This window comes from Muscardinus avellanarius, assembly GCF_963383645.1.
Source record: "Muscardinus avellanarius genome assembly, chromosome: 2".
In the NCBI taxonomy this organism is placed as follows: domain Eukaryota; kingdom Metazoa; phylum Chordata; class Mammalia; order Rodentia; family Gliridae; genus Muscardinus; species Muscardinus avellanarius.
Window position 1 is genome coordinate 3,037,088 of NC_137787.1, and position 13,595 is coordinate 3,050,682.

At 51.1% G+C, this 13,595-nt stretch overlaps 1 protein-coding gene across 3 annotated transcripts in view; it reads right to left on the reverse strand.

The window, feature by feature from the left end:
- Window positions 1–3,018: 3,018 nt before the first annotated feature.
- UBE2F (ubiquitin conjugating enzyme E2 F (putative)) overlaps window positions 3,019–13,595 on the reverse strand; it is a gene marked incomplete at both ends in the record, with an annotated part of 55,267 nt that continues 44,690 nt past the window's right edge. For 2 of the 3 annotated variants that reach the window (XM_080689538.1, XM_080689537.1), the window contains 4 exons: window positions 3,019–3,069; window positions 5,012–5,074; window positions 8,583–8,615; window positions 10,843–10,900. In XM_080689538.1, coding sequence (XP_080545664.1) covers window positions 3,019–3,069; window positions 5,012–5,074; window positions 8,583–8,615; window positions 10,843–10,900 — 205 coding nt within the window. The remainder of the gene's footprint in view (window positions 3,070–5,011; window positions 5,075–8,582; window positions 8,616–10,842; window positions 10,901–13,595) is intronic. The other variant, XM_080689539.1, reaches the window with a different exon arrangement.

Consider the following 13,595-nt stretch of genomic DNA (forward strand, 5'->3'; position numbering starts at 1 on the left):
ATTTTTTATTCTTTATTTTGAAACAGGGTCTCACTGAGTTGCGAAGGGCCTAAGAAGCTGAGGCTGGCCGTGAACTGTGATCCTCCGGAATCAGCCTCCTGAATGCTGGGATGACAAGTGTGCGCCACCATGCCGGGCAAGGCTTTTTTTTAAAAGAGGTTTTTTCAAACCGTAATTCTTTCAGTGAATCAATTCCAGTAACACACAGGCCCAAGGCAAGATGTAAGAAATGGGTGGTGTGGAATCCTGTGTCAGTCCCTGTGAGATGTTCAGGCATTTTCCGACCCAGCGGAGGGTATGGGGGAGGGTCACGGGTTCTTCCGTTTTTCAAGTTTCTTGGCATAATGATTAAACATTTTACTAAGCCTACACATCAGCACTTAACCAGCACATTTTATTTTATAGAGAATGCTGAAACTAGCAACTCCGAGTCTCCAAGACGGACCTCCTAAGTGGATAAGTTGACAAGCACCTTGGAAGGACAGCAGGCCGGAGCGCCCGCAGTAAAGGCTCAGGGCTGCTGCTCGGGAATCTCACATCGAAGAAAATAACTGCTTGACTTGATTATCAGCAAAGAGGGTGACGTGCACAGGAACTTGTGGCTTTTTTTTTTTTTTTGGTGGTACTGGGGTTCCTGGAAGCCCTTCTACCTCCGGGCTACACTCCCAGACCTATTTTTATATTTTTATTTGGAAACAGGGTCTCTTAAGCCAGCGCGGCTGGCTTCGAACCTGCGCGATCCTCCTGTCTCTACCTCCCAAGCGCGGGGATTACAAGTGTGCACCACCACGCCCGGCTTGTGGCTTATTTTTGAGGTTCTCCTAACAAACTCTCACCACAGTGCCCCACTAGTGCCATGAGACTAACCAGGGAAGAAGCTGGAAGTGATGAGGTTTGAGGTGTGAGAGCTGCTTGCCGAGGCGCTGCAGAGAAGGGGTCCGGGGACACCCGGGCCACACGGGACTGCGGTGTCTGCGCACTGGACAGCAGCTGCCTCAGTTCCCACTTAGGCACGACAGTGGCTTCTCATGCAGACACAACCTGGCTCCATCTCTAGTGGGAGAAAACGTGTGAGTGGCCCGGAGGCTTTCGGTGCTTGGACACAAGGGTAGGTGGTCAATCGTAACCCAGGCCCCACTCTCAACACTTGGAAAAAGGGTGAGGAACTGCAGATGAGAGGGGCCAGGCCTTAGAGTAGAGATGCGCGGCAAGGGCCCAGCTCAACATCCTGCCTCGCTGCTCCTTACAAGGACCGGGAAGGGAGGCCGCCTGCCAACAGGGAGGGCCAGAGCAGGATGTGAGCACTCCCAAGAGGCTGCCACACGATGGTGCCTTCTACAGGGCTGGGCAACGCGGCGCTCATACACTGCCTGCCCGGCGGGATGTCCCCACTGCTCTGGAACCACCATTCAAGGGTCTGCACAGCCACCGTCTCCAGGGCTGGCCTCTTTGGCCACGCCTAGGGCACCCCTCATGGCAGATCAGAAAGTAAACGTTACCAGGTTGGACGGGGAAGTCAGAGTCCCACAGGGCACCAGGGGCTCTATTAGCCAAGCTCTTTGGGGATAAAGGTAGGTAAAATATTTCTGAAGGAGTTCCACTAATCAGAACGGACACTTCAGCTATCTAGAATCGGCATCATTGCTTCCACAGCAGCACCGTAAAAATCCTGCCATCGACACTGGTCCCACCTCCCGGCTCTGGACCCAGACTTGCAGCCCCTTGGCTGGTGCCCTTCCTCACATCTAATGGGCACAATTCCCGATACCAAAGCAAGGTCCACACTCACCTGCTGGATCTCCATGACAAGGGACCTCAAGGGGTTTTATAACTTAAGAAAAACTAAACCCAGTAGATGGCAGAGAATACCCTGGGTGTAAGGAGGCTGGCAGTTAAATCTGAGTGGTAGGCAGATAGCAAATGAAACCAGACAAACATTTATTTGCATTTGATGTCACTGGTTCAAATGTCTAAACACGGAGTAGTCCACTCGCCTCTTCAGGCTCTTCCTCTGAAATGTGCTCACCTGAGTACGGCAATGGCTCCGAGCCCTGGCCCTCAACGCCCGGGAGCTCGGCCTCAGGTGGCCCAGCACCACAGCTGGCATGGAGGACAGCCACAAAGTAGCCCTGGCCGACTCTCGGGACGCCCAGGCCTGGCTCCTGCTTGTGACCACTGCAGCCGCCCCGGGCAGCATGTGGCCGAGGCTCCCGGCTGTTTTTTAATTTTTATCATCCAGATCTAGCTTCAAAGGGCTCTGGAAATGTCCTGGCCACATCTGGACCTGGAAGCAAGAGCTGGCGTTTATGGGCCAGAGTCCAGCTGCATCTGGACAGAATGATTACTGTATCTTTTAGTTACTTTGTAGTTCTTTTCAATAGTTGCTTGTCCCAACATCTATCTGTCTGCTCTATACAATGAAAATAGAAACTAAATGATAATAGATAAAAATAATTAAAGCATTAAATTGTACAAATTACAAATCTGTTCCAAAATATACTTACATTAAATAAAATACGCATTTCAGTAAGATCTACAGTGAATGACTATGCATTCTGGGAGGCTTCACATCTAGGCAGGGCCCATAGTCGTGGGAGAAGCTAAGAGAATGTGCATCGATCACAGTTTGTAGCGGGTTTCTTATTGCCAATCTGCGGGTTACACTGAACACATCATTACATCACTGTGCAGGACACCAATTTTGTTGGGGAAAGGGAAGCAAGCGCTAGCCTCAACGCTGAGTTCATTAAAACTTCTCAGGAATTTCACTGACAGCATAGACAGTACAGTTTCGTAAAAGTAAACATGTTAGGGGAAGCAGACAACTCTTAGAGGCCCAAGCACACGTTCTCGCTGTATCTCTGTGGCACTCTCCAGCCACAGTGGGCAGGCGGGAGGACGGCCTTCTGCAGGGCGGTCCCGGGGCTGAGGGAGCGTGAGGACGGGGAGGAGGGCGACTCGTGCTGCTTCAGGCCTGAGACTGCGGCGCAGTCCACGGCCCGCGGCTCTCTCCTCCTATCATCTGGCGTAGCGCTTGATGTAGTCCTCCACTTTATTCCGGAAGTCCTCCTGAGAGGGGGAGGATCCAGGAGAGAAGGAGGAATGCGTGAGGGAGGGAAGTGATGCTCCAGAGACAAGCAGACCCCTGGAGTTCCGCCCACACAGGCCGGGCCTCTGGCCACCAGTGACGGGGACAGAGCCCTCGCTGAGCCCAACTGCCACGTGCTGGGGCGGGTCACAAACACGAGTGTGGGTTGGAGGGGTTCCGAGAACAGCTCTCCCAGCCCCCGTTTTCTGGGGTACTGAGGTTGAAACCCAGGGGCATTCTAGCTCTGAGATATATCCCCAGTCCGATTTTTTATTTATTATTTTGAAACGGTCTCACGGAGTTGCAAAGGGCCTAAGTAATAGCTGAGGCTGGCCTCGAACCATGGTCCTCCTGTCTCAGCCTCTCTAATGCTGTGATTACATGCGTCGGTCCCCAGGCCCGGCTTTACCCAGCCCTTCGATTTGCAGGTGGGAAAGTGAAACTTGGCAAGTTGTGGTCACGGCTCCAAAGCCAAGACTCCCTTGACTACATGGGTCTAAGCCATGGCTGCTGCGCTGAGCCCAGTTGCCGCTCTAAGGAAGACTATTATTTCTAGATCTATCTTACCAAAATGACTTCCCTGGACCTTGCTGTCAATTTAAAATAAGCCTATCCCTCACAGCCCACATAGACCGCGGCCCCAGCCCGGGTGGCTGCCTGCCCAAAGGCAGAGGGTCACAGAGCACCACCGTCACACACCAAGATGCAGGCGACACGTGCACGGCCAGGACCCTCACAGGACAGGATGGCGAGAAAGCCGCCTCAGACCTGTCTCCAGAACCCCGCCCAGGGCACGGAGGGCGCTCACAGCGCTCGCAGAGGCCGCCATGCAGCCACTTCTTTTTTTATTTTTTATTTTTTTGCGCACTAGGGATGGAACCCAGGGGCATTCTATCTCTGAGCTACACCCCCAGCCCTATTTTTCATCCTTTAATTTGAAACAGGGTCTCACTGAGTAGCCCAGGCTGGCCTCGAACCACAATCCTCCTATCTCAGCCTCCCAAGTGCTGGGCTGACAAGTGCGGCCCCACACCTGGCTGCACAGTCCCTTCTCCCTGCCTGCGGTGCTGCCCTCCTGCCTCCCGGAGGCATCAATGGTCATCTGTGAAATGGCGAGGCCACGCTGGTTCCTGCCCAGTGAATTTGGATACACTGTCTCTAAGTGTCTGAGAGCTGCTTTATCAAAAGTATCCATCTGAAGAATGCCTCAGAGTCTGGTAGAGACTGGTTAATCTAAGAGAGACCCCGTGGTGCTTGCAGACGTAGCTGGGCAAGTCCGTGCCCTCTAGAAGAGGCCTCTGGGATGGCTACAAAAGAGCAAGCCATCCAGGCCGACCCTGACCGCCTGGCCTCCCCAGGAGCGCAGGAAGCAGAGCGCAGCACGCCAGGCACCCCAAGGGGCGTGCAGGGCAGCGGCGCCTGCCTGCACTGCGAATGCTTGGGGCAATGCCGCGGCCTCGCAGACAACTGACCCAGTGACCCAGTTCTAGGAGTCCCTTTGTAGAGGTGAAAGCACCGAGCTGGGCATGGTGGCACACACTTGTAATCCCAGTGCTTGGGAAGCTGAGACCGGAGAGTCAAGGGTTTGAGGCCCGCTTCAGCAACTTAGACCCTGTTTTAACATAAAAATAAGAGCCCAAGGGCCAGTGGGCAGAAAGCTACACAAGTTCCCCCTGCACTGTTAATAAGGTCAAGGAATAATGGCCTGTTTTAAAGTGCTCAGACTGAACTTAATTAGGCACCCTCATCTAATAAAACCACTTCCCTCTGACTGTGGGTGGAATGCCTTCCTAAGATCACACACTGTTTGTATCAACGGCTTCGAATCCAGCCCTGCATTCCGTGCCTCAGCTCTCGCGCAGCCCAGGTGGTGCTCACCCTCTCACCCACTCGTCGGCGGGAGCGCGCCTGCGCCTGGCTCACCTTGTCCCGCAAATGGTGCTCAGCAGCTTCAATGTTCAGTGGGTCGTCAAAGTTCAGGAGATCCTTAAAGAGAGAGACACTGAGTCGACACTGGAAAGACCTATTTTTCTGCCGTTTCAAGCATTCACTTCACGCAGCAGGAACAGAAATGTCAACAGTGACTGCGAAGCAGCCTGAAGTTGAAATTCTGCTAAGCACTCGAGTTCTCGCCATGTGAGAGCGCCAAGTGGTATTTTCTGTAAAATGGCGACTGAGAGCCGACTGGAAGAAGTCAGGGATAGCTCCCATATGATTGTTTAAAGCTTGGTAAAAATGGAGAAAACAGAAATCACATCAACTTCTGATGTTATTTTTGGTAAGTTGAGAATGACGACCACTCTCACTATGAGCATCTCCAAATAAAAGCTGCACTTGTTTTTATAAACATTTTCCTCTTTTTTTCTTTTTTCTTTTTGTGGTACTGGGGTTCCTGAAAGCCCTTCTACCTCCTGTCTACACTCCCAGACCTATTTTTTACATTTTTATTTGGAAACAGGGTCTCCTAAGCCAGCGTGCGCGGCTGGCTTCGAACCTGCGCGATCCTCCTGTCTCTGCCTCCCAAGCGCGGGGATGACAAGCGTGCGCCACCACGCCCGGCCCCTTTCCTCTTTTAAACGACTTGAGGATCCACACCTCTGCCTGTCCTCCTGGATCTTCAGATTCACTTTCGTAGGCACCTACTCACAGCCTGGCCGGGCAGGGCTGGAGCCCAGCATCCCCACGCCGGGGCCGGCTCTTAATGCTTCCCAAAGTGCTAGCCGGCCACTCTCCTCCCAAGCACACGGACTCCAGGAGGCCTCGCCGACCTCCCCACTCCTTTCCTTGAAACTAGGCCAGCAAGACTTGTAAAGCATACCCTGTGAAGGCTCACTGCACAGAAAACCATATTCCTCTTCAAGAATTACATTAAATCTGGGGATTGTAGTTTCCAATTGGAAATAACTGTGGGTGTGATAAATTAGCTGTTATGAACACAGCAAAGAAACAGCTCTGATCATTCAGAGTTGGAAAACTAGACTATAAGGTCTAGAAATAAATAGGCAAAAATACAAAGTACATATTATATGCAATACCTAGTAAATATAAAGACATATTAGATACACAAAATTATCTTCTTTACTCTGTCTGACCTGATAAATAACCAATATGGTGTTTACCATGTCTGATCTGATGAATAGCCAATATAGTCTTAATGGCACTTTTGATTGGCTCTTTAAGATTTGTAAGCTTTGAGGCACCTGGAGATGGGGAGGAAGAGGGCTGTACAAGATTTCTCTAAAAAAAAAACCAAAATGTCTGTGCAGGCCATGTTTATTTCCTTCTATTAATCCCCATCAACAAGTTGCCAGCTTAAAACCTGTTTGTAGCTGAGAAACCTGGCAGACAGGACGTGCTCCCGAAGGCTCCTCAGTGGTGGCTGAGGACCATGACAGCTGAGGCCTCTCGAGAGGTCTGAGGGAGCTCCAGCCCTCCTTTAAAGGTGCAAAGAAGCAGTGCGTCCCAGCGATTGGGAGGCTGAGACAGGAGGATCGTGCAGGTTTGAAGCCAGCCTCAAGCTACTTACTGAGGCTCTCAGCAACTTAGTGAAACCCTAGTTTCCAAATAAAATATAAAATAGGTCTGGGAGTGTAGCCTGGAGGTAGATAGCCCCTGGGTTCCACCCTCAGTGCCACAAACAAAACCACCTGACAATGAAGTCCACCTGCTGGCAGATTATAAAGCGTGCTCAGTCTCATGGTTCCAGAAATCAAGCTCCATTCACCTCGGGGAAGAAGCTGAAACCCACCAAGTTGACAGGCAGCAAAAGGCGACTGAGAGCGGCCGACCCACCGGGGAGTTAGGGAGAGTCTGGATCACCAGAAGTCTACGTTTCTTTGATTGTGGGACAAGTGTCACCCAGAAACACCAGAAAGGCAGGCAGGGATTTCTTGGTTTAGTCTGAGGCTCTACTTTTCTTTTGCTGAACAGAAAACAAGAGCCCTGTGCCCTGAGTGACAGGAGGAGGAAGAGCAGCCCGCCCAGCATAGCTGAGGGTGCAGGTGTACCATCTGCTGCAGGCACATCCCGTGCCCAGGTGAAAGCACCACGAGGTGTCCTTGCAGACTGGCCACGATGGGCTTACGTTCATGAAAGGCCTGAGATTTTTATCAAAAATATAAAACGCCGGGCATGGTGGCACGCACTTGTAATCCCAGCATTTGGGAGGCTGAGACCGGAGGACAGCGGTTCGAAGACAGCCTCAGCTACTTGGTGAGGCCCTTTGCAACTCAGTGAGACCCTGTTTCCAAATAAAGAATAAAAAATAGGGCTGGGGGTGTAGCTCAAAGGTAGAATGCCCCTAGGTTCCATCCCTAGAATTAAAAAAAAAAAAAGTAGAAAACATTTTTTTTTATTCAGAAACAGATCCTGGAGTTTATTTCTTTAAAAGCTCTTTATATATAGGTCTGGGCATTCTATCTCTGAGCTATAACCCCAGACCTATTTTTTATTCTTTATTTTTGAAACAAAGTCTCACCAAGTTACAGAGAGCCTCACTAAGTAGCTGAGGCTGTCCTCAAACTTGCGATCCTGTCTCAGCCTCCCAAGGACTGGAATTTCAAGCAGGCACCACCACGCCCAGCTTAAAAGTTCTTAACAAGCCGGGTTTGGGGGCCCATGCCTGTAATCCCTGCCTGCGCTTGGGAGGCTGAGACAGGAGGATCGCACAGGTTTCAAGCCAACCTCACAGCTACTTAGTGAGGCTCTAAGCAACTTAGTGAGACCCTGTTCCCAAATAAAATATAAAAATAGGTCTGGGAGTGTAGCCTGGAGGTAGAAAAGCCCCTGGGTTCCACCCCCAGTACCACCAAAAATAAAATAAAATAAAATAAAAGTTCTTAATATTAAAAGAAACAAATAACAGCTCTTAGCTGAGTCCTTTGAGCTTTTTCCTGCCTTATAGCCGCTGTCTGAGATAAGCTGTTGTTGTACTGGTAAGAAAATGACTCTAAGGTTCTGAGCTCCTGAAAAACCTGAGGCCATATCATCATCCACCCAAACCAGGACACCAAGGACAGAACAGGCTTAGCACCTGGGCTGGCAGGAGAACTGGGCTCCAGAGCCGAGACCAACAGCCGCCCCGCTAGGGGTGAAAGAGCCGACAGAAGCAGCTCGTCCCCAGAAGGCAGAGGCAGCTGGCCAGAGGTGCGAGGGGCTGCTCTGCCACCTCCTTTCCCTGACAGCTTCCCCACACGTCACTCCGAAGCCCCTGAGGTCCCCACGCCACAGTTCTACTTCTGATCACAAAACAACAGAAGTGTGTGTACACACACCCTTTTTTTTGTGGGTCTGGACTGTCCATGAACCAGGATCCTCCTTTCTCAGCCTCTGAATGCTGGGATCACAAGTGTGCCCCGGCCGGCTAGCACTCACATACTTTTAATTCCCCCTGCTAGCACTCACATACTTTTAATTCCCCCTGAATGTTCTTTAAGGTGATGTTTCAAACCAGTATCCAGAAGCAAAAAAATATGAGTTTGATCAATATACTTACAGTAAATAAAGAATTCAATCCCCAAACGACATCCTGAAATAAAGAAAACAAAAAACAATGTTCAGGCTCCTGCACACTAAAAGTCTTTAAACCCATGACCAAAAGGACACGTCATGCGTCTCAGCGCATGCTGTTTTTCCTCACGAAAGAAAATGTACAAGCTTTTCCTCAAGCCTAATAAACTTCCGGAAATTCAGAGACTAAAGTTCAGAACCTGGGCAGTCACGGGAGTGAGAACAAAGTCCCTGCATGCTCAGACCCAGGCGGGAGCCCTGTCACAGGCCACGGGGCACTAGGGCTCCCCCGTCAGTGCGCCTGCGCTGTCACCAAAGAGGCTTCTGACTTTATTTTTGGTGGTACTGGGGTTGCTGGAAACCCTTCTACCTCAGGGCTACACTCCCAGACCTATTTTATATTTTTATTTGGAAACAGGGTCTCTTACGCCAGCACAGCTGGCTTCGAACCTAGGGGATCCTCCTGTCTCTGCCTCCCAAGCGCGGGGATCACAAGCCTGTGCCACCATGCCTGGCTGACTTCTGACTTCTGAAAAGCACGTATTAAGAGCTGTTGTTTTGCCGGGCATGGTAATGCACACTTGTAATCCCCGCGCTTGGGAGGCAGAGACAGGAGGATAACGCAGGTTTGAAGCCAGCCTTGCTGGCTTGAGACCCTGTTTCCACATAAAAAATATAAAAATAGGTCTGGGAGTGTAACCCGAAGGTTTCCAGGAGCCCTTCTACTTCCGGGCTACACTTCCAGACATATTTTATACTTTTTTTTTTTTTTTGCGGGTCTGGGGATGGAACCCAGGGGCATTTTACCTCCGAGCTATAGCCCCTGCCCTATTTTTTATTCTTTATTTTGAAACCAGTCTCATTGAGTTGCAGAGGGCCTCACTAAGTAGCAGAGGCTGTCTGCGAACCACGATCCTCCGGTCTCAGCCTTCTGAATGCTGGGATTACAAGCGTGCGCCAACACGCCCGGCAACTTTTTATTTTTTTGGAAACAGGGTCTCTTAATCCAGCGCGGCTGGCTTCTAACCTGTGCAATCCTCCTGTCTCTGCCTCCCAAGCTCAGGGATTACAAGCGTGCACCACCACACCCAACAGAGCTGTTGTTTTTACCATTAACTGCCCCTCAGGGTCATGGATAACCCATGTCCTACTGAGCCATCTTTTTATTTTTGGTACTAGGGATTGAACTCAGGGGCATTCTACCTGAGATACACTGCCTACCCTATTTTTTATTCTATATTTTGAAACAAGGTCTCACTAAGTTGAGGAGGGCCTCATAAGTAGCTGAGGCTGTCCGCGAACCTGCACTCCTCCTGTCTCAGCCTCCCAACTACTGGGATGACAAGCTGCGCCACCATGTCCAGCTCTGAGGCATCTTAATAATAATGCAGCTCTACTTCAAGATCAGGGATCAGAGATCACCATGAAACTCAAACTGAACACCAGTGTTGTTCCGGCTGTACTGACTTGAGATCTATAACCCAACCACAGATTTGTCGTCCAGCTGCCCCTCATCTGCTCAAGAGCTGAGCTTTTCAGCTGAGTCTCATGATTACCCCGTATTCTCTGCTACTGGTCATTTTATCTGCCCTCATCCACCTGCCCGCCCAATCCACGGCCTCAGGAGGGAGCGGGGCTAAGGCTGGAGCTGGAGAGGGCAAGCCGCAGGCCTGGTGGATGGGCTGCTCAGATAGGCTGCTCGGCAGGCTAACAGCCCGGGCACACTGGAAGCGGTGGCCATTTGAATGAGGGCCACCTTCCAGCTAGGGGGACAGCACACGGAAGGCATGGGAAGGTCTGGAGAGCCCAGGCCAGGCGGCCCCACGGCAGAGACCACAGGCAGGAACTGTGTTCCCTGCAGCGGAGGTTGGGTCAAAAGGCCTTCCCTACATCATCTCCCAAGGCACGGCTTTGGTGACAGACAGCCATCATCTGGAGCCCTTCTGGCCAAGGGAGCAATCTAAGCACCCAGCCTGCACTCCTCCTGGGACTCCTAGGAAGGCTCAGGGCATGCTGCCACATGAACACCTTTCACGAGGCTTCCTACGGCTGACGAGGGGATCTGGAACCTGCAGCCTGGGCGCCTGGCTCTGGTTCCTGAGTGGTGCCTGGAAGTAGCCACAAGGACTCTCACCCAAGCAGAAGTGCCTGGCATCAATGCCCTGCCCAGCAGGCCCGGGGAACAGGGAGGGGCCTGGGGGAGAGGACTGTGGGGAGGACTGTGGACCCAAAGCACTGACCCTTACCTTTAATGTTCTTGTGGGAGCCCAGCCAGTGCCGTCAATTGAATGTTCTCGCAGTAAACTGAAACACGCAGAAATGCACAGCGGTTAGCAAGGAGCCCCTTACGTGTTACCCGAGCCCTGGCACACTCCGAGTCCTGCCAGGGAGGCCTCACGAGGTCTTCATTTACAACACAGGGAGCTCTGCTAACAGAACCCATCTTTTCTGCTGTGGTTTACGCACGTTCCTCCCTTGCTGAGGACTGCCTTCTAACTTCAAGGTTATGTCCCAGCATGTGCACACCTGTAATCCCCGCCCTTGGGAGGCCGAGACAGGAGGATCGTGTAGGTTCGAAGCCAGCCTTAGCTACTTAGTGAGGCTCTCAGCAACTTAGTGAGACCCTGTTTCCAAATAAAATATAAAAAATAGGTCTGAGTGTAGCCCGGAGGTAGAAAGCCTATGGGATCCATCCCCGGTCCCCCCCCCCCACACACACACAGACTAAAAAATAGGGCTGAGGGTGTAGCTTAGAGGTACAATGCTCCTGGGGTTCTACCTCCATCCAGTACCGAGAAAAAAAAAAGCCGGACATGGTGGCGTGAACTTGTAATCCCAGCGCTCTGGAGGCTGAGACATAAGAATCATGGTTCAGCCGGGCGTGGTGGCGCGCGCTTGTAATCCCCGCACTTGGGAGGCAGAGACAGGAGGATCGCGCAGGTTCGAAGCCAGCCGCGCGCGCTGGTTTAGGAGACCCTGTTTCCAAATAAAAATGTAAAAATAGGTCTGGGAGTGTAGCCCGGAGGTAGAAGGGCTTCCAGGAACCCCAGTACCACCAAAAAAAAAAAAAAAAAAGAGAAACATGGTTCACAGACAGCTTTAGCTACTTAGTGAGGCCTTCTGCAACTTAGACTCTGTTTCAAACTAAAGAATAAAAAGGGGGGGTGGGTGCTGAAGTATAGCTCAGAGACAGAATGCCCTTGGGTTCCATTCCTTAGTACCATTAAAAAAAAAGATAAAAAATAATAAAGGGCTGAAGGTTTCACTTGGAGGTAAAATAACTCCTGGGTTCAATTCCTAGGATCAAACAACAATAACAATGTCTTGTCTTATCTGTATTTATTACACACAGAGATCTTTAATCCTTGACATGGAAGTTTTTTTCTTTTTGGTGGTACTGGGGATGGAACCCTTCTCCAGACTACACTCCCAGACCTATTTTATATTTTATTTGGAAACAGGGTCTCTTAAGCCAGAGAGGCTGGCTTCGAGATCCTCCTGTCACCGCCTCCCAAGGGCGGGGATTACAAGTGTGCGCCACCACGCCTGGCTAGAACTTACTTTCTACGTGTCAGGAACAGTCCTAAATGCTGTGCTGTGAAACTCACTCACTGCTTACCAGGAAGCCACCACACCAACGGGCACACCAGCCAAGTGCTCCCCTCACATTTGACGTGCGTCACTAAATTGGCTTAATTTAGTGCTGCAGGGGACACAGGGACATTCTACCACTGAGCCAGGGTTTCACTAGGTTGCCCAGGCCGGCCTCCAACCTGTGGTCCTCCTGCCTCAGGGGCTCAAGCCTGCAACTGGGGACTGCGGGGTCCTAAAGTTTCAATGCTAAAAGAAAAGATGCTTCAAAGGAAAGATACCTTTTTTTTTTTTTTTTGGTGGTACTGGGGTTCTTGGAAGCCCTTCTACCTCCGGGCTACACTCCCACAGGCTACACTCCCAGACCTAGTTTTTAACTTTATGTGGAAACAGGGTCTCTTAAACCAGCGAGGCTGGCTCCGAACCTGCGCGATCCTCCTGTCTCTGCCTCCCAAGCGCAGGGATTACAAGCGTGCGCCACCACGCCCGGCAAAAGATACCTTTTATTTATTTTTTTGCGGTACTGGGGATGGAACCCAGGGAGATTCTACCTCCGAGCTATACCCTCAGCCCTATTTCCTTCCTTCCTTCCTTCCTTCCTTCCTTCCTTCCTTCCTTCCTTCCTTCCTTCCGGTCTGGTGATGGAACCCAGGGACATATGACCTCCAAGCTACACCCCCAGCCCTATTTTTTATTCTTTATTTTGAAACCGGGTCTCACTGAGTTGCAGAGGGCCTCACTAAGTAGCTGAGGCTTTCTGCGAACCGTGATCCTCCGGTCTCAGCCTCCCAAATGCTGGGATTATAAGCGTGGGCCACCACACCCGGCTTTATTCTTTATTTTGAAACAGGGTCTCACTAAGTTGCTGAGAGCCTCACTAAGTAGCTAAGGCTGGCCATGAACCTGTGATTCTCCTGTCTCAGCTTCCCAAGTACTGGGATTACAAGCGTGCCCACCACGCCCGGCTGGGATGATGCCTTTAAAAAACAGTGCCTATACAAAATATGTTTAACTATGTGTAAAAAACGAGAGATGGGCTTGACAGAGCATGCCCAAGATTGGCCTCAGGTCACGCGAAGTGTGCTCAGGAACCACATCCTGCCTCCTCTCAACAAGGCTGAGCGTGAGGCACAGTGCTTAGACAGCCCACCCGAGTCCCATGGCTGCCACAGGTGGGTCCACATTCAAACCCAGCTGATCTGGACCAGAGCCTGGCAACAAGCACCACTGCCTTCCTAAAGAGGAGAGGAAAGCTAAGGAAAATGAGGCCGAAGTGCTAAATTTACTTTAAAAACTAATCTACACATCTCCAGTTCTCTACTCAGAGCAAATTTTGAAGGGGGAAAGCCGGGGACCTGCCATGGTGCCACCGGAAGGTGGGACACACAGCGCTGCTACAGAAGGCCCC